Source organism: Corvus brachyrhynchos, unplaced genomic scaffold, assembly GCF_000691975.1.
Source record: "Corvus brachyrhynchos isolate BGI_N302 unplaced genomic scaffold, ASM69197v1 scaffold4, whole genome shotgun sequence".
Lineage (NCBI taxonomy): Eukaryota > Metazoa > Chordata > Aves > Passeriformes > Corvidae > Corvus > Corvus brachyrhynchos.
Genome location: NW_008237878.1, coordinates 7,667,582 through 7,694,988, shown reverse-complemented (window position 1 = coordinate 7,694,988; position 27,407 = coordinate 7,667,582). Strand labels below are relative to the sequence as shown.

At 46.3% G+C, this 27,407-nt stretch overlaps 1 protein-coding gene across 7 annotated transcripts in view; it reads left to right on the top strand.

The window, feature by feature from the left end:
• The window catches only part of GRIP2 (glutamate receptor interacting protein 2), a 266,026-nt gene that overhangs the window by 208,700 nt on the left and 29,919 nt on the right, over positions 1-27,407 (top strand). For all 7 annotated transcript variants that reach the window (XM_017732544.1, XM_017732542.1, XM_017732543.1 and 4 more), the window contains exons 4-14: positions 773-918; positions 3,716-3,802; positions 4,070-4,145; positions 4,768-4,913; positions 10,742-10,889; positions 12,743-12,912; positions 16,585-16,710; positions 17,365-17,517; positions 17,744-17,930; positions 23,547-23,692; positions 24,322-24,402. In XM_017732544.1, coding sequence (XP_017588033.1) covers positions 773-918; positions 3,716-3,802; positions 4,070-4,145; positions 4,768-4,913; positions 10,742-10,889; positions 12,743-12,912; positions 16,585-16,710; positions 17,365-17,517; positions 17,744-17,930; positions 23,547-23,692; positions 24,322-24,402 — 1,466 coding nt within the window. The remainder of the gene's footprint in view (positions 1-772; positions 919-3,715; positions 3,803-4,069; positions 4,146-4,767; positions 4,914-10,741; positions 10,890-12,742; positions 12,913-16,584; positions 16,711-17,364; positions 17,518-17,743; positions 17,931-23,546; positions 23,693-24,321; positions 24,403-27,407) is intronic.

Here is a 27,407-nt window from a genome sequence, read left to right as displayed (position 1 = left end):
ATGGAAATGAGGTACAGAGAGCAGAGCAGAAATGGAGAGGAATAGTTGCATGTTCCAGCTACTGAATGAATAGAGTTATAATTAAAGTAGTTGGCACCCGAGTCCCTTTTTTCAAGTGCCCCAGAATGCAAAGTTGTTGCTCCGGGAAGTAGAACGTCTTCTATTTTGAGTTATTTCCTATGCTCTGTGCAATTACACTCTGAAATTTTGTGTAGGGATTTTTGGGATTCTGTGAAATTAGGCAGCCTTGTCAGGAGAGCTGCATGGTACAATACATCTTGATCAAGCTAAGTGGTTTAATATTGTATCTGTTCTGAATACTGAGTGTAGAAGTAACATTATTGGCTCAGAAAAGCAATGGGCAAAGAAAGGCTCCAAGAAGCAGGAAAAAGGAAAGAGTAATTGAACAATTTTGCAGAAAACGGGCAAAACCAAAGATGTTTTCTCTTCCCCTGCTGGATTTTTTTCAGACAGATCCTGGTGTGCTTTTTTTTGACTGATTGCTCTACATGAATGGGAACTGAGCAACAAAAGAGAGGTTGTGAACACGTACACTGCGATTGTTGCTATATGTACAGATCTGAACACTTGCCACAGGAAAGATCGATGGCTTCAATTTTAGTGCTTCCCTCTGATAGCAGACACATGCAATCAGACAGCAGAGATCAGCCCAGTGTTGGTGGCTTGTTCAGAAAGCCCTACAGTTACTTGCCAGCTGTGCCAGTCACAGAGACTTTGTGCTACCACTGCTTTTTATTTTGTTTCTTTGCAGGAGTGACCAGCTGAACGTGGGGGATTACATCAAGTCGGTGAATGGCATTAACCTGACCAAGCTGCGGCATGACGAGATCATCAGCCTGCTGAAGAACGTGGGCGAGAGGGTGGTGCTGGAAGTTCAGTATGAGCTCCCGCCAGCCGGTGGGTGCCTCTTGGACAATGCTGCTCTCTTTTCTTGGTTGCTTTTTGTCCCGGGGTGCAGATGGACTTGCTCGTGCAGAGCTGCCATGGCCAAGGCAGTGTCCAGGGGGGTTTTGCCATTGCCTTCATCTGCTCGTGCGGGCGGTGGAGGCTGCAGAGCTGTGTGCAGTCGGGGCAGAGCACTTTTTCCAGCACAGTGGCTGCCTGTTCATGCACACTGGCAGGGGATGGCTGATTAGGTCTGTCTTGCCTCAGAGTGACTTGGTAGCACAGGCCAATCTGCCTCCTGATGCTGCTTCAGCTTCTCTTTTTCCCTTTTGGAGCGTGGCTACGGGAGGTTTGATTCAGTCTTAAACATGTATTACCAGATGCTCTTTTCTGAACTGTGGCAAGTGCTGTTAGTTCTCAGGATTCTTTGAAGTGTTACGTGTTTTTAGAAAGGAAACTGAAGCAATCTGCTTTCCAGCCCTGGAAAAAAGATGGCAAGCCCAACTCACAGGGCTTGTGTCCTGTCATGGGAGACTATATGCTCTTGCCCTCATTTGTTTTGATGATTGATGTTTCTGGTTAAAACAAATTCCTCGATACAGTTTCTCATCACAGTCTTTCCATTGTGAATACAATCTTCCCAGTTATTACTCATTCATTTACCCAGATCAATTAGAGGATGATTGGGCAGAAGAAATAGAACAACTAAAAATAAGATGACAGGAAAAACAAAACTAATGAAATCTAAACATTTTTCCCCAGATAGGAAGCTATTTTACACTTCATAGCTTTATTGTAGCTGCTGCCTTTGGACGAAAAGTATTGAATACAGAAATGACTGTGTAAAGCCCAAAAAAGAGTAAAATCTAATCTGGAATAGATGAATCTGTATCCATTTTCCCCCTCTGTTCTGCTGTAAATGTTAGTGAACTTTTGCATACACCTCTGGTAAAGCCAGCTGTGGCTCAAGTCTTCCATGTCCTCATGCTCCCTAGAGATGACCACTCTTAACCTTTCTCTGTGGTATTCCTTATTCTCTGTGATACTCCTTATCAGGAATCTGATAAACTGTATTTACCAGCCAGGGAGTGGTGCCAGCTCAATCAATAGCAGTGATGCAAGATGTCCTCAGCTTTGAATGAGCAGGAAAAGTACACTGAGATAGTGACTTCCCTCCAGTGAGATTATTGGGGCTGTTTATGAATGATCCAAACAAAGAAGCACTGCAAAATACAGGGAATTGTCAGTTATTGCCCGGTTCCAATTCATTGTGGGCTTTTATCTGCAGTGAGGGTTTGTTATTGCTGTGTGTGCTTGCCCCTCTCTCTCTCTCTCTCTCTGTCTTTCCCTGGACAAAGAGCAGAAATACAGTACAATTCAATAGCTTGTGCTTGTGGGTTTGACTTTTTCTCCCCACTTTGTAATTTCCTGCTTAGAAAGAGATCTTGCAAGTCCAAGTCTAGTTTTCAGGCCACTGTGTTGTCTCATCTCTTTCATAAATAAACGAAGCCCTGTGTTAACACTGGCTTAGGTTTCCCAGCTCCCACTGATCTTATGAAAGGCTGTTGCAGCACTTCGTACTTTGATGCTTGGGACAGAAATTGAGTGGCTTCTGAACTCATTTGTGGATGCTTTATACCCTTTTCTTGGTATTTGAGTATCACCCCTTAGCTGGAAGCTTTCTTGTGCCCTGAGCTCTTCCCTTCTGGAGTATTTCTAGGCTGTGTCCCTGTTAGCTGTCTGTGCACAGCAGCAGGAGCAAAGTGGGGACAGTGTTTGGAGGTTTATTTGGCCTCACTGTAGCTGGTCCCCAGGGCTCTCTGCCTACAGGGCAGTACCATGCCTCTACTGTATGTCTTTTGGGTTAGCTTAAGGGTTGGGCTAAGCCAAATTTGGGTGCAGGTTGCAAGCCCTCAGGTGCTTGGCAGTAAGGATGAATGTGGTCAGTGAGGACAGTAGGGAGATTTGCTTCAAAACCCCCCTCCTGAGCCAAGGGAAATGGCAGTGTGGATGTACCTAGGGCAGCCTTCAGCTCCAAGTCAAGTTCTTGGTCTTTTTTCCCTGCTTATCCTTGTGGCCATTCATGGCACTTGGTTTGAAAATTAGGAGTTTTCAGAATGGACCAGGCTGAAATGTCACGTGCAGTTCTGGGTGGAGAGGACTGAGAAATGGTCCCATATTCATTGCAGTAGTGCAATAAATCATTAAATAGTAGGGCACGTCAAGAGATGGAAAACAATTTCTTTCTTTTTCTCTTTACTTTGTACATTTGGTATTTTGTACAAATAGTACTGTGTATTTAACATAAAATTACTGAATTGCCCCTAGGATCAGTTTAAAGGATTCACTTAATCTTTTTTTAAATCCAAAATATGAGAGGTAAGGGAAAAAAACCAACTTTATGCATTGAGGATTTGGGATTTTCATTTTCTTTAAGGTCAGCTAGTGACTTGATTCCTTATGCTGCTGCTGTTTTTTTTAATAAGTTTCCATCTGTGGCAGAAACTTTTGAGGAAAGCTGAATGCATTAAAGCCAGTTGATAAATGAGATGGTTTTACTTGAATGTCAGAGTATTAACCAAGACAAATTTGAGGGGAGATGCACAACACTGAGCTGGTGAAATCATCCTAAAACTTGACGGTTGGCTCTGATAAAAGTTCACGTGTCTGGGTTGGGCTCTTTTTGCTTCCAAACAGGTTTTGGGCTGGACTTTCATTACGGTGTTATTTGGATGAGTTTTGGTATTATTTTGCACTGTGGTTGGAAAGGGTTTATCTGGGGTAACCGGGTCTTTTTCTCTTCCTTTAGTGCCAGAAAGCAGTGCTGGCATTATTCCCAAGACCATTGAAGTGTCCCTCTACAAGGAAGGCAACAGCTTTGGCTTTGTGCTGAGAGGTTAGTAGTTTCTCCAGTGAAAAGCAGAAGCAGAGGTGCAAAGTGGGAAAAGTAAGAAGGTGAATGACAAAAAACTCAGCTAAGCAGCAAAAGTGTGTCCTGGAGAGGATCCCCTGCTGCCTCTAAGGACTGCTGGCTGCCTAATCCAGGGTAGTCATTTAGCTGGCAGCCTGTGTCAGCTGTTCCATGATAAATGTCTCCTTCTCAGTGCCCTCACTCAGACTTTCAAACCCCCAGTGACTTACGGCTTTCCTGGTTTGATTACAGGGGGAGCCCATGAAGACTGGCACAAGTCCAGGCCATTGGTGCTCACCTACGTGAGGCCGGGCGGCCCCGCAGACAGGTACTGCTCATGTCACACCTCCACATCTGCCTTCACAGGACAGGCCAGCAGCTGTCCCCATGCTCCTGGATGTGTGTCCGTCCTGTCCTCCTGCTGGTGCCTGCCCGAGGCTTCTCACCGAGGCTGGTGGTGTGGAATGGCAGTGGTGCTGTGGCACCTGTGCAGTGTGGGGAGGGTGGGCACGGTGCTCACAGGCCAGCCCAGCACAGATGATGTAGTTAAAGGCAGAAACTGCTCTTGCAGAGGCAGCCCCTGCATTAGCCCTGTGCAGCTGAATCGCTGATGCTGTGCTAGAAAGCAGGAGCCAGTCTATCTACTCTCATGCTGATAATTTAATGTGACGGACCTGGTACTATAAATAACCCAGACTATTGTCCGAGGAGTGTTCTTTCATCCTATGGGATCAGAGTAATTGACTTCTTAATATGTGTGCATATATACATACACACACATGTACATGTGTGTACGCACACAAATAATATATGCTTATATAAGTAGATACTATAGATAAATAGCAAATTTGTCTATATAAATATAGATATTTGTATAAAGATATATAGATTACTTAAGTATAAATAAATAAATATATATTAAAAAAATAATTGCCTGTGGCTTCTTACAGGGAAGGCTCCTTGAAAATTGGGGACAGGCTGCTGAGTGTGGATGGGATTCCTCTGCACAGCATGACCCATGCTGATGCCCTCAACATCCTGCGGCAGTGCAGCCAGGAGGCACTTTTCCAGATCGAGTATGATGTGACCATCATGGGTAAGGACAAGATGGTTGTGATGGCATTCTTTTCTCTGACTGCCTGGAAAGTATGTGAGACTACAGACAGTAATTGGGATACTCAGTTTCAGTGGAAAAATTGCTGAGCAGTGTGCTGCCAGCATGGATGTAGGGGGTAAAGTTCAAAGCTGGCTTAGTTAAATGCATTTGAAATGCCCTTATGCAGTGATGTGTCTTGATAGGAATGACGAGTGGCTTTAGAGGAGAGGGCAAAAGGGGATTTTCTAATGTAGGCAGAGAGGGGACAGGAGAAGTCAGAGTTAAACGGGGCTGGAGCGCTCTGCCAGCACTGCAAATAGCACTATTAAATGTGAGCAGAGGAGTGAGCTGCATGCAGGCAGAGACTTGCTGTGGCTTTGGTTCTGAATTTTGACCCTGTTTAATTCTGGAGCTATTCTCTTTCTTAGAAATGTTACTTCAGATCTGCTTCTGAAATAAATGAGGGGTGATCAAATGCTTGACCCCAAATAAGACAAAATTTACTGGAGGGCAGAGGATGAGTATTTCAAAAAAGCATTTTACACAGTAGATATGAAGTTTGATGGGTTGTTGTTGGTTGTTGTTGTTTTTTTTTTTTTTTTTTAATTTGATTTTAAGTTTCAAGCCCTGGGAAAGCATTTATTATTAGCTACTGTAAATTCGTTTTGAGCTGGCTTTGTGACACACAGCTGTTACTGCAGGGACAGTTGTTAATGAGTTTAAGGTTACCACAGAGTTCGAAGCTGTGTTGGTTCTGGAAGCTCACTGAGCTGTGTATTAGATTGTGATGTTTCATGTACATCTCCAGAGGGGTTTCTGCCTCTCCTGGAGCCATGAGCTGGACTAGGTTGGAGTCTTTTCCATAAATCTCACAAACCAGTCCAGCATGCCTGAGCCTAGGATCCAGTGAGGAATAGGAGTCTGTGATATCAAGTTGTTTTCTGATTTGTCAGTGTGGGGGAAAATAAAGAGTCTGAAGCTGAGTTTGATACCACATCACCCCTGAGGAAAGAGAGCTGAGAACACCAGAACTCACCCATGCACCAGGATAAGAGAGCTCCTTGTGACAGCCCTGAGGGCTTCCTGCTGCCTGTGACTCTCCACAAGCTTTCCCCTTCCTTTTGGTAGAAGCTCCTCAAGCATGGACATAGTGGCTGTCCCCTGGGGGGCTGGCTGCCAGAGCTGGGCAGCGTGTGCTACACAGACACGCTCTCCATGGAAGAGCTGGAAGGAAAAGCTGATGCCTCGGTGGTTGCCTGCACACTGCCTGGCTTCTGCCACACCACAGGAGCAGCTTCTCTCTGAAAACTGCTGCTCATGATAAAGAGGAAGCACTTAAATGGGAAACACAAACTACCCCAAACCTATTTTCTACCTTTCTATTTTTTTTTGGGGTAACTGGGCAGTAAGGGATGTCCATTCCTCTCCTCACAGGCTACTCCAGGGAGGGGAACAGGTGGAGGTAAGGAGGGATTTTGCTCGGAGCTGTCAAGTCTGACCAATAGTAAACAATTAATTGTGCATGGGAAATGGGTCTTTTGGGGGGGGTTATTTTTTGTGCAGTCCACAATGTCTGTGTTGCAGAAAGCTGATTGTTTTAAATCCTGACTTGCTGTAAAAATAGCCATGAAGGTGTTTTGGTGTCTTGGTGTTTCTTCTTGAGTAACTCTCCCACCTGAAACTGTGAGGGTTGAGTGAACGTGGAGGGATAGCAGGGTTTTATGCAGTGACTCTCCATCTTGTGTTGCTAACCTGTGGACCAGAACCAGATACTTCCCAAAAATGTAAAACCCACCCCTTTCTTAGATAATTTCTGTCTAGAGGGTGCTCTCTGCAACCCTGTAAGGGAAGGTATTTGTCCTGCTTTCTTTTAAGGCAAGATAATACAGAACATGTAGCTTACAACAATCACTGCAGGCAGCAGCTAGTAATTGCAGTGGGAGATGAGTACATCATCCCTAGTTCACAACTATTACAGCCATTCTCTTTATCAGCCCCTAGAAGATGATGAGGGAAGGGAAGAGCACGTGCTGAAAGAGGTCTGGGGATATTTTCAGCCTAAAGGAAGAACTCTTAATTCCCATTTTGAAAATGTGGTGAAAGGGGCTGGGGACACCACCAAGGTGCTTGTCCTGCTCATCCTCAGGGAAAAGAGAGGTTTTTACATGGTGCTCACTCTCTGCTGCAGCTGTATGTGCTGGGGTGGTGTGGGCTGACCCTTGAGGAGGGAAAGTTGTTTCTCTGCATCTGTTGTTGGTGAGAGACCAAGGTTGCTGCAGGGGAGCATTGAATCATGGCATTCCTCAGCTGTCTCTGTGGTTTTCCAGCCAAAATTGTGCACTGAGGATGATCTGCATGGGGCCAGCCCTGCTCTTGGTGTGAGGGATATGGCAGCTGCCTGCCATCGCCACCGAGCATCCCCCATTTCACCAGGGAGGCTGGTGTAGGATGGGACCACGGTAGGCTTTTTGTCAGGTTGGCTGAGATTTCTCAAGGCCACTGAAGGAATTAAATTAATCTGCTATTTCCATTTAAAATGAGTTCCAACTGGGCATGCACCTTCCTGGGGCACTGGGAAAATCTCTGCGTTTTGCTGACACCAGATAAACTTTGAAATGAACAGATGCTTTCCCGTGGCTGCACCTTATCTTATGGGCTTTTTAAAAAATGGAGAAGAATGGAAAAAAAAAAAAAATCACCACAAATAAACAAATCAGCCAGAAAATGGTATTTGAATAGTTACTTTGGAAATAATCTGTGTGTGCCATGTACCAAGGATCTGGGCTACAAGCCTTTAGGGTTGACTCATGAAGGGGGGAAGGTCTCTGCCAGAGATGATGGATGAGCAAAGTGATTTGCTGTGTCCTTTTCCTCCTCTCCCTTCTCCTGACTCCCCCTCCACCCACTCAGTTTTAGGCTGAAGTATTTTAAGCCTGTGGAGCTCTCCTGCTGTGGAGTGGAGGGCTGGTGGTGTCCCACAAGTGGGTGACTTGTCAGTGTTTGCTGAGTAGTGGCAGGGGCTGGAGCCTAAATAGGGGCCCAGGAAGTCGAGTGCCTCCATGTGCTTGTGAAGCTGGGGACAAGAGCTGCTGGGCTGTGTTAGGAAGGGGGTAGCTCCCCACTATGGTTCTTCTAGGAGCTTTTGGTTCATTTTGTTTGCATTTGCAAGGGAGGCCCCTTTCTCTTTCACTTTCCCTTTCCCCTTTCCCCTTTTCCCTTTTCCCTTTCCCCTTTCCCTTCTCATTTGCTATTCCTTCCTCTCTCTCAAAGTGCATTACATCAGGAAAAATTCATCCCTACCATTACACTTTGCTTATTTCCCAAGCAATTGCACTTTCCAGGCTGGGTACAAGAGCCATTCCTCCTTAGAGAGGTGAGCAAAGCCAAATGAGGCTCAGAAACCTAGTACAAGAAGGAAAACCCCCCCCACAGTATTTCCTTAAAAAGAAGCTGTTGAGAGAAAGCTCTTCTAGAAAACACCTGCCAACCCCCAGTTTTGAGTGGTGGGGTGATCACCTCTCCCATATCTTCTGCACTGGGGTGAGTGAGAACCTGGAGCAGGCTCTGTTTCCCTTGTATCCCTCACAATAGTGCTGAGTACCCTGCAAGTGTATGGGTGTGAGCAGGTGTTGCACAGCCCTTTGTGTCCTCCTGGGAGGTTGTAGCTGTGCATGATGCTGCAGAAACACCTCCTGGTGCCAGTACAACAATGCCAATTGACTCCTTACAGTGAAGTTATTGCATGGCCTGCTCTGTCCCTTCCATATTTCTTTTAAAATTAGCTTGAGTGTAACAGCTCCATATTAATCACACCTCACAAATATTGCTGGATTGCTGACTCCTGACCTTTGATTTGAGCCAAGTCTTCCCCTAGAATAATCAATAAAGGCTTGGCTGGTATTTTGTCAATAAATGCCTCTATAAAATGGATTTGGAGCAATCCTCATCTGTGATGGAGATGAGAATTCAAAGGGACAGTGAGGTGGCCCATGCTGTGTGTGGCAGGAGAGTGACCCTGGGCTGGAGGTGGGACTGTGGTTTCCTACAGTCCTACTAATAACCCCAGCCCTGAGCTCCTGAGGCTCGTTCTTCTCTCCATCATGCTGAGACCATCCTGGGAAGCACCTGGCAAAGCTGAGAGGCTTGGATGCTGGGTAAACTGGAGAAGAGTAGGTATTTTCCTTGCAAAGAAAGGTCCGATGCTCCAGGAAGCTCTTCTCACGATTTTATTTTCCTTATCTTCTTCCCTTCAGCTGGAGGGATATAAATCCATGTCCCTCTTCAGTGAATATGTGCTGGACATACACAGGCTGCAAAACTAACACATACCTGGTGTTTGCTGTTGGAAGAGATCCTCAGTCTCTTGGTGCTTCCTTTGCTAACAAAGGCTTAAGTGCACCTTCTGCAGGCTTTAGCTGGGTGCTTTGTGTATCTTTTGATTAAACTGGGGCTGTGCTTTTTACCAGGGCCTGCAGATCTCCCCAGTGGTCCTTTTCATCAGAGAATAAACAGTGTTTTATGTGAAGCCTGCATAACCTTTAACATGGCTCATTCCTCTTGCTTCCTCCCCTGTGAAAAATGGCACTGTGTGTAGACCAGAGCCTGAACATCCCTTGGCTGATCCCCAAGGGGAATTTCCAAGGTAAATTTCTGTCTCCAGAGACTCAGCATCTTCAACAAATCTCAGAAAAGACCTTGCTGCAGCTTAGCTTCCCAGATCTGCATTAATGCTCCCGTTTATTAGAGAGCAAGAATGAGCCATGCATCAGGTTTGGAGCCAAGTAGCATCAGCATTTTTAGTGGAGCATGTCTTTGGAAGGGAAAAACCTTACTATGAATAATTAAGGGCTGAGGAGGCATCAGGTGCTCAGAGGGCTCTGCTGGCATTTCCTTCGAAGTGGATAGCTGGGTCTTCATGAGTGCTTTCATGGGGGGTGTCACCTACACATGGGGGTGCTGGTTATTGGATGTCTGATGGTGATAACACATTTGCAAATCCCACTTCTTTGTGATGGCTTTAGGTCATCTGGAAGCAAATGTGTGTAACAGAGCTGGAGGGAATTTCTGTCTAATCAGGGTTTCTTTGTCCTCCCCCTTCCTCAGAAGAGATGGATGGTTTTGTGCAGGCTTATGCTAACAGGTGCAATTTCGTAGGAGTTTCATAGTCTCACTTACAGCATCTGTTAAGCTTATTGCAGAGATGCATCTTTTAAAAATGAGTTGACCCTGTATTGTCTGATGGGAGAGGAGGCTGTTGGGAGCAGGGGGTTGGCAGTGCTGTGTCTGCTCCCACTGTCACACTGGAGGAGCTCAAACAAGCAGTTGAGGTGGTATAGTGAAGCTGGTGCTGAAGCACAGAGGAGTTGACTGGCTTGTCATCAGCCACGAGACTTCTGAGTACTTCAGAAAGTGGGATCCTGTATTTTTGTGCCTTTTCTTTTTGGTTTGTTTGGGAAAAAGCCTGTAACAGCGATGTCCTTATGTTCTTCCTTTTTTGTGCTTGTAATACCATTGGTGTGACTGTTGCAGAGCCTTTGAGCAATCTGTTCCTCAATATTGCTATTTAACCCAAAGTAAAGAGAGAGGAGAGTTCTTTCCATGAGTGAATTGTTGTAATACTCTTCATTATCATGTAGATTTTGTGCAGAGGCAATTTTGCTTCTTGAGTGTTCTTTTTTGTTAAGTCACCACATGACACAGGACTGTAGGATGTCCAAGCTAAAGGTTTGCTGCTTCACATGGCGAGTCAGCACTGTTGGCCAACCCCTGCATTTAGAGATGGAAAAGGCTGTATGACAAGTGTCTTCAGGTGCTCTCTTGTTTTGCAGATACTGTAGCAAATGCTTCTGGTCCTTTACTAGTTGAAATAGCAAAGACTCCAGGGTCTACGCTGGGAATCACACTGACCACAGCCATGCACCGGAATAAGCAGGTCCTTGTCATCGACAAGATCAAGCCAGCCAGCGTGGTGGACAGGTACAGATCTGAACAGGCTGCTTCTAGTTCTGCTTTTCCCTTCTCTGCTGCTTTTTCATCCCCTTGTTGGTTATAAACCATTCTTCCCGGTCTTGCCTTGAAATCTTCATGTCTACATGTTCTTAGCACTGTTTTTGCTAAAAATATCTGACCCACGAGCAGTGGACACTCCTCACCAGGAATGAATGCAGCTCAGTGCCTGTGAAAGCTGAGCTTTAAAAACCTCAGGCCTGACTGCCCTGGAGCTGTGAAATGGCTAAAGCCTGTCATGGAAACTTCTGGCTGGAGCCTTTTCCTGATGGACAAGGCAGGAAACCCTTTACCTGGAGATGCACTGACAGGCTGCTGTGCAGCACTAGCTGTGTTCAGTCGTGTTGCTGAGCTGAACTCCTGCCTCCCAGGACTTAACTACACTGCTGGGTGAGCCCTCAGCCATCCAGACTGGCTATGAAGGGGCACTCTTACAAACTTAAAAGATTTTTTGCCAAGCCACCAACAGCACTGACTCAGACATGAATGTGTTAGTTTTGCATGGCCTGGTTTTTTGTAGTTGGGGGGGCCACAGAGGTGGCTTCTGTGAGAAGCTGCTGGAAGCTTCCACCTGTCTGGCAGAGCCAATCCCTGATGGCTCTGAAGATGGACATGCTGCTGGCCAAAGCTGGGCCAATTAGAGATGATGGGAATGCCTCTGTGATAAGAGATCTAAGAAGAAAATCAAAACAAAGTGAGGGCATAGTTCTTTCCTAGCAAGAGAAGAGGAGGAGGTGAGAACATGTGAGGGGAACAACATGGAGACACCAAGGTCAGTGGAGAAGGAGGGGCAGGAGGCGCTCCAGGTGCCAGAGACGAGACTCCTCTGCAGGCCATGGTGGGGACCATGGTGAAGCAGCTGTGCCCCTGCAGCCCGTGGAGATCCATGGTGGATGCAGAGATCCACCTGCAGCCCGTGGGGGAGGTGGGATGGATGCCTGGAGGAGGCTGTGATCCAGTGGGAGACCCCACCCACAGCCCGTGGGGGAGGTGCCCGTGCCGGAGCGGGTGGATGCCTGGAGGAGGCTGTGATCCAGTGGAACACCCGCTGGAGAGAGGGGGCCCCTGCTTCCAGGCGGGAGCAGCCTGGCCTTGGAGGACTGCACCCCGTGAAGAGTGACCCACACCGCAGCAGTTCTGGGAGGACTGTTTGCCCGTGGGAGGGACTCACGTTTCAGCAGTTTGGGGAGGACTGCTGCTCGTGGGATTTGGAGCCACGCTGGAGAAGTTCACAGGGAACTGTCTCCTGTGGGAGGGACCCCACGGTCTCACAGGGGAAGGACTCCCCTCCCTGAGCAGTGGAAGAAAACCTTGGGTGATGAACTGACCAAACCCCCATGCCCTGTCTCCCTGCGCTGTCTGTGGGAAGGAGGAAGGGGTTGGGAGAAGAAAAGGTATTTTTAAGAGCTTGTGTTACTTCTCATTATCCTCCTCTGATTTTGTCAGTAATAAATTCACTTTGTACCTTTAAGCTGAGCCTGTTTTGCTCTTGGACTGTTTTCTACCAGTCCTTATCTCAACTCATGAACCCTTTGTTTAATTTTTTTCTCCCCTCTGTCCAGCTGTGGCAGGGGAGTGTGAGTGTGGCTGTTGTGGGTGCCTGGTGTTTGGCCAGTGTCAAACCATGACAACCATATTAGCTGGTATTTTGGGTAACACTCGAACCTAAGGTTCAAATTGGAATTAAAGAAAAATTATATGTGCAAAGAAATTAACAAGAATTTGCACACTAATTCACAGTTGAATTTTGTGTGTGTGCTCCTGACTGCAAGGATGGGTTTTGGCCATGTGTGTAATTGCCTCTCCTGCTGTTTCCTTTGCAGATGTGGCGCATTGCACGTTGGTGACCACATTCTCTCCATTGATGGCACGAGCACAGAGCACTGCTCCTTATTAGAGGCAACTCAGCTTTTAGCTGCCACTTCTGAAAATGTCAAGCTAGAGATATTACCTGTTCACCAAAGCAGGCTGCCTTTGAAGCCTCCAGAAACAGGTGTGTCTTCTGTGCCTACACTGCTGATCACCCTCAAAACTCACTTTAGGTCCCTACAAGGGGTTCTTGCTTTTGAATGCTGGCAACAGATTCCTAAGAGAGACACCTGTAAAAGGAAAAAATGGATGTTTTGATGAAATGTATGTGATTAGATTACGTTCTTCAAGGATGTGAATAGGAAAAAGAGGCAACATCTGAACATCTGTGCTTGAATGGAGAAAGTGGAGATGGGAATCCCAGGGTTTTGCAGTGCTGAGTGCTGTGCAAGCCACTTCTTTAGTGCCTTAGATAAGAGACTTTAATGGAGAGGGGGAAAACAACCTTGCTGCTGGCAAATGTATTTCCAAGCTCCGTTTTTATTTGCTGATGCCTGGTAAGGCTTTGTAAAGGATGTGTTCAGTAGATGGACAGTGTCCTGATGGACTTCCAAAGCTGGAATGTAAGTGCTCATCTTTCAGACCAGCCTGCTTGAGAGGCAGCTGTGTCTGGGCAGCCAGGGGTAGAGTGAATCCATCTGTAGCTGCTGGTTTCCACCACCCGCACAAAAGAAATACTGAGGAAGTAAATTCTGACTCTAGTAAGAACAAGCCCAAAATGCCTGCAAAATGTCATTAGGAATTCACCCTGGTGAGCATTCTTGTTGCCCACCTTTAGTTCCTTCCTCCACATGAGAAGCTGTCTCAGGGTCTCCTATAAATTTCATTGTGACCATGGCCTCAGTAATAGTATATTTGTTGCAGCTCTTGCCTGTAGTTTTGTTACAGTCTGTACTGGCAGTCTTGTAATTCAAGTGTTTTGGGTGTGACTGTTCAGTACCAGTCCCTTTTTCCACCATTTTCAATCACTTGTCTCTCAGGGACATGCATTTTAATAATATTGATGCACAGTAGCCCTTGGCACAGCTTCTCTTTCCATTCTCTTCTAAGGCAGTTTGGGGAAAGGAGGAAAGTATCTTATGGTCTTCCTTAAACTGATACAGTGAAACCTAAAACCTAAAAACATCTCCACATCTAGAAGTAAATCCCTTACATGTCCTGTCCAATTTGTGCAGAAGTGAAGCAGTTCAACAAAGGGAATGGATGACTTGACCTTTGTGCCCAAGAAAAAATGGGAAGCTATAATCCTTTTTCAATGGCTGTTAAAATGCACTATTCTCCTCCTTCCATTAGTGCCCTGTTCCTAATTTCCTTGCAGAATATGTGCACTGAGCAGCTGCTCAGGAGAAGGAGGTTCTGTGGAAGGACAGCTCGGTGTGATCAGAGCCTGTTTACCCAAACACCCATACACAGATCAGTTTGCTCTGATGGAAATGCAGAACACAAACTTGGGACAATAATTGCAACACATGAGTATGAAAACTCATGGGATGTAACAATTATTCCCATTTTTGATTAAAATCTCTAACACGTGAGGGATCATAAGGAAAGATGCTGCGCCAGCTCCACAGGCTGCTCTTTCTGAGTTTAGCAAATGGGGATAGTGAAGAAACATGGACCCTGCAAAAACGAACTCTTGTGGTTGGCAAGAGAATGGAGCCCAGGGAAAGAAGCTGAGGAGAGGAGATGATGTAGATCCATCCCTGTTCAGCGCTTGCATTACTGAGTCCTTTCAGCCTGTGTCTGCATGGTGTTTGTCATTATATTTTTTTTAAAGTGGCTTCTTGTGCAATCAACATCTGGTTGGAGGAAGTGGAGAGGGATCTGAAGCTGCAGTGGCCATGCAAAAATATGGCCTAATGCTGAGTTGGCTTTCCCTGTGGTTCTGGGGGCACTTGGAGTGTTTGTGGGAAGATTATGCCCTGCTCACAGGATCAATGGGAGCAGATGGTGCCCAGGAGCAGTGCTGGAATGGATGGGTTTCCTCAGGCAGAGATAAATGTGAAAGATTGGGAAAGGCTGTTGTAGGGGTTTTTTCACAGAATTGTCCAAAATGCCTTCTCTTCTCCAATTCACTGACAGCTGAGTTTCAAAGGCACATTTTTTTCTGTTGTTAGATGCAAGATAACAATTAATAGACAAATGGGAGGGTTTTAGTTGTTATAAGTGGATTAAATTTTTTTGTATATATGCCTATAAGCTCTGTCCCGCATGTTCAAAGTGTTTAATTTTATTAAGAACTTTTCTTTTTGTCTAGATATAGCTAATTTGATTGTTGCTTTTTAAAAGCTGCCTGGCTCCAAATTTACTTTTGAAAATACACAAAATAGAAACCCCAGAGCTGGAAGTGTATTTTTAAAAGCTTGATAGACTAAGTGCTAAACTCACTAAATGTTTAGCAAAGACTGAATATAATCACTATATTGTCTGGAAAATCTGACCTAAATGATTTGATGCCTGTGATGCACACCCAGAAAATAGATTTCTGCTGTTCAAGGCACTAACAGATGACCTTCAGAGGAGATCTCTGAGTGGACTCAGTAAATAAAATAAGTCCCTCTCCCAGGTTTGCACCCTCAGAAGGTTCTGGTAGTGCCAATGCTGGTGGCATTTCTGCCTCCTTAGAGGACCCAGAGGCAGGAGGAAATGTCATCCTGGGAAGGTGCTTGCCAGTCAGTGCAAGTGGCTGCGAGATTAAGAACCCTGGGATAACGTGTGGCTGCAATGATGCTCTGCTGTGGGATGCTCTCCATGCTTAGCTGAATAAAACAGCTTGAAGTCTTGCTTGTTAGCCAGAAATTCCTCTTGGAAGAAAAGAGATCCAGGCAGCATGGTGCAGAGATTCAGGACAGAACACCTGGTGTTGGGCAAGAAAAACCAAACTGACGCTGTGCTGCCCAGGGGGAAAAGGGAGCGTCAGTGAGAACAGATGAGGGACCTGTACCTGGGGACTGTTTGAGGCACTTCAGAAGAGACTTGTGGCATCCTGACTTGGTGTTGCAGAGCTGCAGTTCCTGGACAGAGGGTTTCCAGAGGATGGATGTCACACTGCAACAGATTCTGTCAGCATGTGCTCGGGTTAGGGTTGAAAGCAGTGTGCCCTTGAACAGGCTTTGCCATGTTGGTGCTATGCTTTCATATGCTGTTTGCCACAGCACTGGCATCTTTTTCTGTGCTGCTGGCCTCCTTAATTGGCTTTAAGCAGCAGTGTATAAACCCCCTTTTGTTGTGATGAGCTGGAGGTGGCTCTCTGCTACTCCTCTCCTTCATCCATGTGTGCATTCCTGTGCAAGAGCAGCCGCAAAACAACCAAACGCTGAAGCCAAGCAAAGTGCTCACAGCGGTCCTTGGCACATGGGGAAGGCACTGAGCCTTGTCACAGGGAGGGCAGCTCTGGCAGCAAGGTGGGAAACAGCACAAGGAGGCTTCCCTGGTGCTGTTGGAGAGTGCTCATGGCCTCTGCAGGAAACTCATGGCTGGATGGAGCTTCTGCATGTCGCACAACAGACTGCAAATAGTAATGACATACGCGTGCTGCTGGCATGGCTGAGACAGGCTGCTGGCACAGGATGCGGAGTTTTTTGTGGGAAAGGGGTGGATTTCTGCCACTTTGCATCAAGTGTCATGAGGTTATGTGGGTTGTGTTTTTGCTGCTGATGCTTGACACACTGTGGTTGGGTCCTGACTTGTTCAGAGTCGGTATAAGGCTCTTTTCTACAATCTCCTGGCTTACCTTTTCTTTCTCTCATTTTTTCTTCCTGCCTATGGTGATTTCTGCTCTGCTGGATGCCATCAGTCAAGGTGCAGAAGAGTGACCACCACCACTGCTGGGATCCCTGTGTCAACTACTGTCACACCCACCACCCCGGACACTGCAAGACACCCACTTGGAACCAGACGTCTGGACAGGATTACTGCAAATGTAACCTCAGTGCATGGCATTGCCCTCATCCTGCGCGTGTTCGTTTTTGTTGTGCCCCTCCATTTCCTTAATATTCAGGTCCATAGTGTGGCTTGTCACTTATTTCCTCCTCAGTCATCTGGTTCTGTTTCCACAGCCCAGTGCTGAGGTATGAAATCAGTATCTTCAGCCCAGCACACACAGATCTGGTAACTGGGACAAGAGCAGTGTGTTGGGCAGACCCATGCACCCATCCTCTGACCCCATGTTCCCATGCCTGGTTTCATACAGCAAAAATGAATTGCTGTGGGACAGGGAAGGGTGTCTTTGGTGTTGTGTCCGAATGTGATATAGCAACATATCCAGCTCAGCCCTAGTGCCATACAGCTTGTTAACAGCAGGATTATGGCTACTTCAAAATCTGTAGATGCACTTCTTGTCAGGAGTGGGCTGTGTGCTGCCCCAGGTTTCTTGTCTTGTGGCAGTAAGATAGAGAAGAGAGGACATTGCACTGTGTCCAAACTGTGGGAAGCAAACATTCCTTGGGTCTTGAGCCCTGGAGCTGGAAAGGACGAGCTGCTCCAAACCCGTGAGGTGCTTGGTGACAATGTTAGGGAGTGCACTCACTGCTGCGGTCCCCTGTGCACGTCCCTAACGTGCTCTGTGTTTCCCCAGCTCTGGTGGCTGCCAACTTCTCGTCTCCCACCATGAACGCGCAGGGGTTCCCGTGCCAGAACTCCAACACGCTACCTCGCAGCTCCCACCCCATGAGCCCCCGCACCACCATGCTGAGGAGGAGGCAGAAGAAGAAGGAGCACAAGAGCTCCCGTAAGATCAGTCTTGTGCTGGGCTGGGTTGGAGGGGGCATGCACGCTTGCCTTGCTGTCCTTGTTGTCAACTGTTAGCTGGCGTAGAACCACTCGTCTCAGCACTGTCAGTGCCTCCCTCATCCTTGGTCACTGTCCTCACCACCATCAGACCAAGGTCTGTGACCCAGGCTGTTAGGTTGACTGTGGCTGCCCTGACCTTCTGCCTGTCTCTCTCATCCTCTCAGTGTCGCTGGCCTCCAGCACGGTGGGTCCTGGCGGGCAGATTGTCCACACAGAGACGACAGAGGTGGTCCTCAGGGGAGACCCTTTGAATGGCTTTGGACTTCAGCTCCAGGGAGGCATCTTTGCTACTGAAACTCTGTCTTCCCCACCTCTCGTCCGTTTTATTGAGCCTGACAGCCCGGCAGAGAGGTTAGAGACCTTGCCCTTGGATGCTGATGGTGCTGCTGCTGAACATTTCATGGTTTGGTTTGTTTTCTCTCCTCAGAGGCTCATTTAGATATTTACTATCATCCTTGTAATATCTCCCATTCTTCACTGGGCATGGTTTACTGTCACTGCCATTTCTGCACTCGTCGGCTGACCGCGGCCTCCCTCGCACCCCAGGTGAACGTCTTGGCACCAGGCTGCGGCTGGTCTGGGAGGAGGAGGAAGGGAGAGTGTGTCTGTGTGAGAGTGCCATTCCCATTCCCTTTTTTTGTTCTTTTAATTCTTCTTTGAAAGATAAATCTTTTATATAGGTGCAAAAAGGCGAAAGGTCTAAATAAGTGGCCCCTGAAAATTGTTTTCTGACTGATTTCATTGTAGCAGAGCCCAGCTATATAAACTGGCCTTAAAGACGAGGCTTTGAACCATAGAGAGAGGACTCTGGTTGAGGAACAGGTAGGTGCTGCAGTTAATCCTGCCTGCTTTTGGCTGTGTAATGCTGAGAAAAGTGCAGAAGGGAGGAGCAGCATTAACTGCGCTCTGTCACCCCTGAGGACACTGGGAACAGTGACTCCTCCAGTGGTGGAGCCTCAGCCCTGGAGTTCAGCTGCTCCCAATACCCTTGCTGGCTGGATTTAGAGCCTGCTCGAGTGCCTGTGCACTGCAATGTAGGTGTCTTCTGGCAAGGCTTTTGTTACTAAACAGGTCAAGTCCTAGCATGGCTTGATCTCTCGAGGGGTGGAAAGGAGAGCTGGTTTCCTTAGGCTGGCACTTAATGTCCCTGTGCTTGTTTCTCTTCCCTCCTATGATTACCACTGTGGTCTGTCCTGCCTAAGGGTGCCGCAGTGTGGCAGTACCCAGTGCCTGCTGCAGACCCTTTCTTGGAGAAGTCTCTGATGGCCCCATCAGCATGTGCTGAAGGTTCGGTGTCTCCAAGCCAGCCCAGAAAAACAGCACATGGAGAAGTTGTAGACTCGTATGGCAAGGAACGTGTCTGCAAAATGAAATGCAAGTCCTTGCTGTGCAGACCAGTCTCTGTGTCGTAGCCTCTCCAGTCAGCTGATGCAGAGTCAAGGTGGAACAGGAGTGCCTGGTGCTTGTGTCTGTGGGAGGACGGGGACAAGGGGCCAGCACAGGAAAAAGAGCTGTCTTGATGCAGGTTAGGAGAGATTTCAAAAGCCTGTTATGCCTTTTGTTTGTTTGATTGTTTCCAAACAGGGTTTAAAATTAAGGTGATGGTGTTATGGGTTTTTTTATCCTCTATTGTGGGCAAACTTGGCTCATATTGCAAAGCACCAAACTCCTTTTATAAATTAGGCAGCAGCAAAGCCTGCTGTCCCAGGGGATGAGCGAGATGTGCTGCAATCCTCCTGGCTTTTCTTTATCCTCTTGCCAAGCCTGGAGGAAAAGCAGCGACTGGCAGCGCAGCCTTGCCTGGCTCTGATGTGTCACACACGCTGCTCACCCTCGCGCTGCCCACCCGGCAGCATTCACGCTCCTCTGGCTGCTGCTTTCTGGAGACTGGGAGCAATCCTCTCTGCATTTGCAGCCTGGATTTGATTTGGGGATTAAATCTCCGCTGTGTATTTCGTTCTTTCCTAAACCATGCTGCTCTTCCTAGCTGGCAGGAAAACGCTGTCTTTCCTCCCCATCTCAAAGAGATAAGTGCACTGGGTTTGCAGTGAAGTGAAAAAGGCAGTTTTATGTTTTCATTTCACTTTTTGTTTCTTGCTGTTTCACAGAGCTCTTTGCTCCATCAGTCAAGCTCCCTTATTCCCTGCTCTTCAGAGGTTCTGCTGTAGCTGCAGCCGAAGACATTAGAGCCTTTTTCCATCCCCTGCACCAGGCTGGGCTCCTGGCTGCGGTTGGGCTATGCTCTTTCTTGTGCTGCAGTTTTTGCTTTTTGCCAAAAAGGTGAGCTGTGGGGATACAGGGATCAGGCTTAGCAGCCTGGATCTGACCTGGGTGTTCACACACTCAGCAAAACCTGTGGATCGGAATGTGCTGTTGTACAAGCACATGATCCACACTCGCTTTGTCCATCTGGATTGCTGTGGAGGAGCTGCCTCTGGGGTGCCCAGCAAGTGTGAGTACTACCAGGGAGGAGCATGACATCACCCTCTTTTCAGGGAGGTTGGACTGCCTCACGTTTATTGTCTGCTTTGTGCTAGCTTGTGGCAGGCAGTTTGATGCAAAAATTCTCACCTGTCTGACTTGTGATTTGTTTTACTGCAAATAGCCTCTAATAGACCTCCCTCCCCACCTGTTGTTTTGTTTCCTGGGTGCATGATAAAGCCTTTGGGTTCTGAATGAGACAGTGATTCAGCCCCCGTTATCAGCAGGGAGGGTGGAAGGGGAAGAAACCTGACATCCCCTCTTGGCTGCCTTAAAGCACACAGCTTTTGTGTCCTTCCTCCCCCAGCTGTCATTGGCAGCAGAGGGAGAGTATCTGACTTCTCCATCCTGGTATCCAAAATCAATGCCTCCTGCTGAGCTACATGTTTTCTAGGTCTACTCAGACACAGTTGTTTGATCTTTGTGTTTCTGGCTTTTGGGTGTGAATAGTTTGCAGAAGCAAAGTTTAGCAGCTGGCTGAAGCTGTCAGCGAGTTTTGATCCATTAAGGGCAGAGACCCACCCACCAATGCGCAGGCACAGATGTGCACACACACAGAGATGTGCATGTCTGACCTGTGCAGGCCAGCTCAGGGGCATGTAAAGGCACAAAGGATGAGTTTCTGCATCCAGCAATGTGGCCATGGTCACAGCTGCTCCCCCCACAGCAGGAGTGACCACGCAGATGTGGATGATGCTGAGTGAGCTCTTCAGTGCATATCCTGCCCAAGGCTTGAGTATGTGCTGCTCTGTATCAAGCCAGACACCTCCGCTGCTCTGTTGCTGTCTTTAAGCTCAAGAAATGAGTCATGGCAAAATGCAAATCTGTTCTACCCCAGGGAGATAATCCCATCAGGGACTCCAGCACATTCATAAGGCTGTCTTTCACTCCAGGAGATGCCTGTACTCTTGTTGTTTCTGATTTTAAGACACTTCTGCTCCCATACTCTGAAAGCACTTTGTAGGCGCTGATGTTAAACTGAGCATCTCTGAAACAAATGCCTTCTCTTTGGAAAAACTGTCTGAAGATTCTTGTAGGATCCCATGGCAGAGCCAAGGAGAGCTCTGCAAGACCCTTGGCTCCCCAGGCTCTGCTCCCAATACAAGGGCACATAACAACTGGAAATGGATGCCTCTGGAATGATCCTGAAGGGTTAACAAGACATGTCAGGTCTCCTTGTACCTGTAGAGGAAGCCAGAAGGTTGTGGCTTCACGCCACAAACTTTTACAAACCTGCAAGACCAGGGCTTAAACAACTGTGATTGACTGAGGCTAATAAAAGAAATAAAATACCTCTGACCTAACAGAGCTGCTGGCTGTAAAACACTCAGGCAAATCCACCTTGAGTGAAGAGAAATGGCTGTTTTGGGAAAAGGCAGCTCTGGTGGGAAAGGTGGCAAATGTTTGCTTTGATGCAGTGTAAAAGTATCCTCTGTGCTCCTAGCCCTTGTGGCTGAAACAGTGGTGCCAAAATGGATTGTGTCCCTGTGTGACCTTGAGATGACAGTGATGTCTGAGTGATGCAGCTGTTGATCCCTCTGCAAAAGGTGCACTGGGGCCACAGCAAAAGAGCTCTTGGTGGTGGAGGAGTTATCTCTGTTGTACTTCACGCCATCTTTGTATTTGTAAGCTGATATTTCTAAGTGCATCTATGTGGCTGCATAGCCACAAGTCCAGTATAGGAATGTAATTAAACTTGATGTAATTTATTTGCAAGGGTGGGTTCATTTATGCATCATTGAGTTGTCTGTCCTAATCCAAGTCTCCTTGAATAGACAACTCTGAGTTTGCATCTCATAAAGTAGCCAGCATTTTTCCATAGATGGCATGAACTCAGAAGTGGGAATATGCCTTTGTACCAGTTAAATGACCTCCCTCGGCTCTCTCCAAGCTTGTTCATATCTCAGCTTTTGATGGGCCACTGGCACAAACTGTTGTGCTTGTTCATTTTTCTTGAATTCAGATGTGTGTACTTTTTCTTGATAACTTGGCCTTTCATATATCCTGTTGTTTGGAGGTGAATAATATAGCCAAGTGTGCGTTGCCTTTGATGTCTTTGTGTGCCTGGAAGCTGTGGTGCTGTGTTTTCTTACAACTGAATTGGGTGCAAGTGATAAAGAGTGACTGGAATGTTTAGTGAAAAACAGGCTGTCTTCTGTGAGGTATCTGTGAAAGAAAGGGGAAGGCAAAGATGTGTTTGATCATTAAACAGGAAGGGAATAAAAATTCTCTGGAGAAGGCTCAAAACAGGATAACTGATGTCTTCTGGAAAACCTTTGTGGTAAAATAACTCCACATTTTGAGGGGAACTTTAGATATGATGCCATAACCCTCAACCTCTTTTGGAGACCACTCTGTAGCTTACATTAGTGATGGGTGAAGAATGGTTTCCCAAGATCTGCTCAAGTAGCCAGGTGATAAGTGGAAAGTCTAAAAAGATGTAGTTAAAGTGAACAACTGATAGAGGAGAAGGAAGATGAGCAATTTCCCATGGTTACAGGGAACACTGCAGTCTTGTTTTTGTAGAGCCATAGGCCAGCTCAGGTGGGAGCTGACTGAGATAATGTGGGAGATAACTTGGAGGATCATCTTGCTGGTATTGCAGTATATGTAAAAAAAAAGGGAGTGTGGGTGGGTACTGAATGTAGGAATGTGTGAAAAACACCTTGCTTATAAATGCAGGGGGTCCCAAGGGGCAAACTGTGCTGTAGCAGTATATTTCCAACATAGCCTTGCCATCATGTTCTCCTTCCAAAGTAAAAATTCTGCTGATCTCTGTTCCTGGAGAAGGTGGGTCTAAACCAAGAGCCCCAAAGGGTCAGTTGTGGTTATACTGTCAGGCTATCACACCAGAATAATATTGTCCTTTTCAAGGCAGTTAAACAGTACCACTGTACATTTGGCTTCCAGAAATGCAATTAGAAGCGATAAATGATTATCCAATTTGCTGAGACATTACACTGAGTTTATTGGATTGTAGCTTCAGTATTTGCCATGTATTAAGCAGAGGAATCTGTGCAATTTTCAGTGCCATTAGTTTGTGTTCCAGAAGGTGCAGGTGCATGGAAAGAGCTGTTTGTGGCTAGATAGGGAAGGAAGTCACATTCCCTTGTGTTTATCATTCTCATCTCCCAGCCAGGGTGTTGATTTTTAGAAAGGTGAGGGTTACTTTTTTTCCCCCCTTGGTTGTTGCAAAAAATGTGACCAGAAATGGTTATTTAGGAGTGTAAATTATGTTTGAACCTTAGAAACCCACAAAGGTTTGCTTCCTTGTGTCCTTCCAGGGCCACTGGGATGGGCACTGCAAAACGAGTTATTTTCTCTTTGGGGCCATTTCTGCAGAGTTTGTCAATACTTTGTGTGTCTTGCAACAGATTTGCCTGGCAAAAGTAACTCATGGCTGGTTGTGGGGTTGTTTTTTTCCTCCTTTCCTCTTTTTCCTTGTCTCCTTGTTCCCATTCCCTCTTTTCCCACTGTGAACTGCAGGTGTGGACTGCTGCAAGTAGGAGACAGAGTCCTTTCCATCAACAGCATCGCGACGGAGGACGGGACCATGGAGGAAGCCAACCAGCTCCTGCGGGACGCGGCGCTCACCAACAAAGTGGTGCTTGAGATCGAATTCGATGTCGCAGGTTCGTCCCCAAAGGAGTTGCTGTTCCTCTCTGACCGCAGGACTCTGCCAGTGCCTTTGCTGACCCGCAGGAGAGAGTGTATTCACAAGGCTTAGAGGCAAGAGTGAGAAGCCCTATGAGAACCTTTCCCATTTCTTGTTGATCTCTAACGTACACTGAGGTGGAGGGTTCTTCTTCTGATCCTTTCATAAATGTTTTATGCTCATCGCTTGGCTGAGATAAGCCAAGGAGTAGATGAAGAGGACGCACTTTAAATATTTGCCCATTAATAGGAATAATATTTATATTTGTTTATGGCCTTGAAACCAGGAGGGAGCCAAAGCTATAGGCTAGGGGTAAAATGCAGCTTTGTATTAAAAAAGAATTTTTTTTTTCCTTTTACATTGACAAAGATGCTTCAGTCTTGAAATGCAGTGTGATGTGAGCACTTCACTTGATGTTCAGAGCATGTATTTTTAATGAGAATCCAAATTTCAACCTGAAGTCCACAGAGCCTTAGATAACCTTATTTGAACCAATAAAGCAGTGCTTTATGGGCTTGTTTTCTTGGTTCCAAAGAAACCATCCATGCAACTGAAAACTCACTTTTTTCTCCTTTTTTTCTTTTTTGTCTGTTTTTGGCTTTATAGAGTCTGTCATACCCAGCAGCGGTACTTTCCACGTTAAATTGCCCAAGAAAAGAGGTGTAGAGCTTGGAATTACAATCAGCTGTAAGTATTGCTCAGGCTTGCAGTCAGTAGCAGTTGCAAGAGCCTCTGCTTTCCACACAGGCATTGTAGAGGGCTCAACGGAGAGAGATAAGATCATGTGGGGTTTCCTTAGAACTCCAGTGCTTGTGATTTATCCCAGAATGAATCAGATGTGTGGTTCCTGCCTCCATGAGCTGGCAGCTGCAGAGAAAAGCAGCTGCATGTAGGGTTGGGACAAAGGATGTCTCTCAACTGATCACTTGATCTGTGGTACAGAGTAATATTATTTTTATTTCCTTGCTCACACTTGTATTATGTTCTTTTTAAAAAGAATTGCCTGGGTCTGGTGGGACCCTTGCAAAAAGAGGTGGAGGGAGAAGAGCAAGTAAGAGGTGAACCCCACAGCTTGGAGCATAGAGAGGGGAAACTACCGGGAGGAGGAGGAGCATGAAGAGTGGGGTTGGTCTTGGAGGTGGGGGAAGGCGCTTTAAATTCCAGGGTTTGCCAGGAAATGTTTCACTCACCTCAAGCCATGCAGAAGGAGAGCCATGTGCCAAGACTTGGTGTGCACTGAGAGAAGAGGACATAAACCCTTTTCCTGCTTTTCCCTTTTCTCTGCTCACTCTTGATTAATTATCTTTGCTTCTCTTCTGAGCATAATTTTTTATTTAAAGATCTTTTGGCCTCTTTGGAAAAGATGCTGTAGGGGGATGATATAGGCAGATCCATCCCAAATTTCTGGCTAACTTGGGATCTTGTAATGCTTTGTGTCAGTGAATTTTTCCTGTATGGCAAACATGTGCAGGTCTCTGATCACTCATCCTTCTTTCAGTTCTGGGTAAAGTGAGTTGAATCAGCTCAGGTTTGCCATGCCCAGAGACTGCCACCACCTCTGATCTGAAACAGAGCAGCTTGTGAGACTGCAGTAATGGGATCTCTTGTCCAAACCCTCAGGAGCACGGACCCAGCTGTGTCTGGGGAATGGAGTTTCAAGGGACACTTGAAAACTAGGTTTCATTAAAAGAGATAAGCTGTAGTAATTACTCCTTGACATTTACAGCATTAGTTAGTGAGTTAATTGGAGGTGTTCTGGTCTAAGTGGGGTGATTCTCAGGAGTAAGGAACATTGACAGGATGATGCCTTTGCACCTTGTGATATTTCTTCTCCCTCTTCTCAGCTTCCCCTATTTGTGCCATGAGGACAATCCTGAGAAATAACAGCACAGTATTTAACATTTGGCTTGGTAGCAATTACTGTCTGAAGACATCAAAGTGCTTTCTGAAAGCAGCAGGCTGTCTATAATGGCATTTCACTGGCAGGGAGCAGGGCACGAGGCAGCCTGCATTGGGTTCCAACCTGCTGCCCTGCCATGGCCTTGGCATTCCAGCCTCAGGAAGCAACCTAGGATAATAGCAAAAACTGGCTTGAGCAAGGCCCTACTAAGTTCCAAAGTTTAGTTTGTGTCTGGGGCTAGGGAGTAAAATGAACCTGGGAGCTGCTGGCAAGAATATTAGTTTTTATTTGTGAAGTCTTATTTGAACGGGATCTGCTTCAGATGTGCATTTACACTTCAAACATAGTTTTATGTTGGAAAGGTTTTAATTTCAAATTTGTTAAAAAAGTGATTTCACACACTTCTTTGAAATCACTGCTAAGAGAAAGAAACTGACCCCTGGGTTTTAAATAGATGCCCATTAACCAACTACAAAGCAGTTTTTAACACTATGATTGATTTGATCTTTTTGATTGTTGAACATGTTTGTAGGACATTGTTTAAGTAATGCCCATGCATAAACTTAAAATATATTGCAGTTGTTTGCTGAGTCAAAGCCAAAATTATTTTTTCAGATGGAGAAAAAGGCACCCAGAAAATGTGGTGGCAAGGATTAAATTCAAGCAGAATCCTAATTTTGTTTTCATGTATTAGTCTGTATAAATCTATGTCCACATGATCCTTAGCAAATTCGATCATCATTTGGTCACTTTGCCTCTGACCAGGCAGATAAATATACCAGTTTCAAACATTAAAACCAAAGCAAGCAGCCTTATGTTAAGTACTTCCTGCAGAGACACGATGTGCATGCAGGAGTGTGATGCAAGCAGCAAAAGAAAAGAGGTAAAAATAACTTGTCTGTTTTGCTCAGTTCCTTTCCTCTCAGTTCTGCTGACTTGAGTGCTTGTGTAGCTCTAGAAACAGCTTTTACAGCTTTCCTTCTGATATAGAAAAGTATATAACTGCTGTTTAAAAGGAGAGGACTTGGTTTACTGGCCTCGTGCATTGGATTCCTGTTCCCTACTCTGTAAAGCTGGAGCAGCTTAAAGAGATGACACAGTGAACGGGTCAGTCGAAGACCCCCTGCACTGTCATGGCCACAGAATTGCATTTATTCATGAACTTCATAGTCTAGCTACACTGCAGATGTCAGCTGAGTTGCTTTCATTGAGTTTTACCTCTTGGCTTCAGCTGTCTCCTCTGTAGTTAATTCCTCAGCCTAGGAAGATTTGCCTCTGCCTTCTTAAATGGGCATAAAGTGTTACAACCTCATCAGAGGAGCACTACAGAAATAAATGCGATCAAGTTCTTGCTGTGCCATGGCTCTCAGAACTAATTGGGAGATGGACTAAGTAAAGGGTGGGGGGAGAGCAGGATTCTTGATGGATGCATTGGAAGAATTCATGTAATGGAGCTGGCTGCAGGAGGAACCATAAATCTGCTAGAAATGCTCATAAAAGGGCTGAAAACCCAGGAGATTTGTGTATGAGGAGGGCAGACGCTGCTGGTCCTGGGCTGAACATACAAAGAGGGGCTGTACTTGCTCCTGGTGAGGGGCACATGTTTGCTGAGGGCCTTTGGTCTTCTCAGAGATCTTAGGGTTTTCCAGAAAAAGAAGACTTGGGCTGGATGAGTCTCCAGTCGTGATCTGAGAGCACAGGATGGGTTTCTTCCCCCTGCTCAAACACAGTGTGGCAAGGGGACACCGCAAATCAAGATGCATGATGGAAATACATGCCTACAGCACTCTTT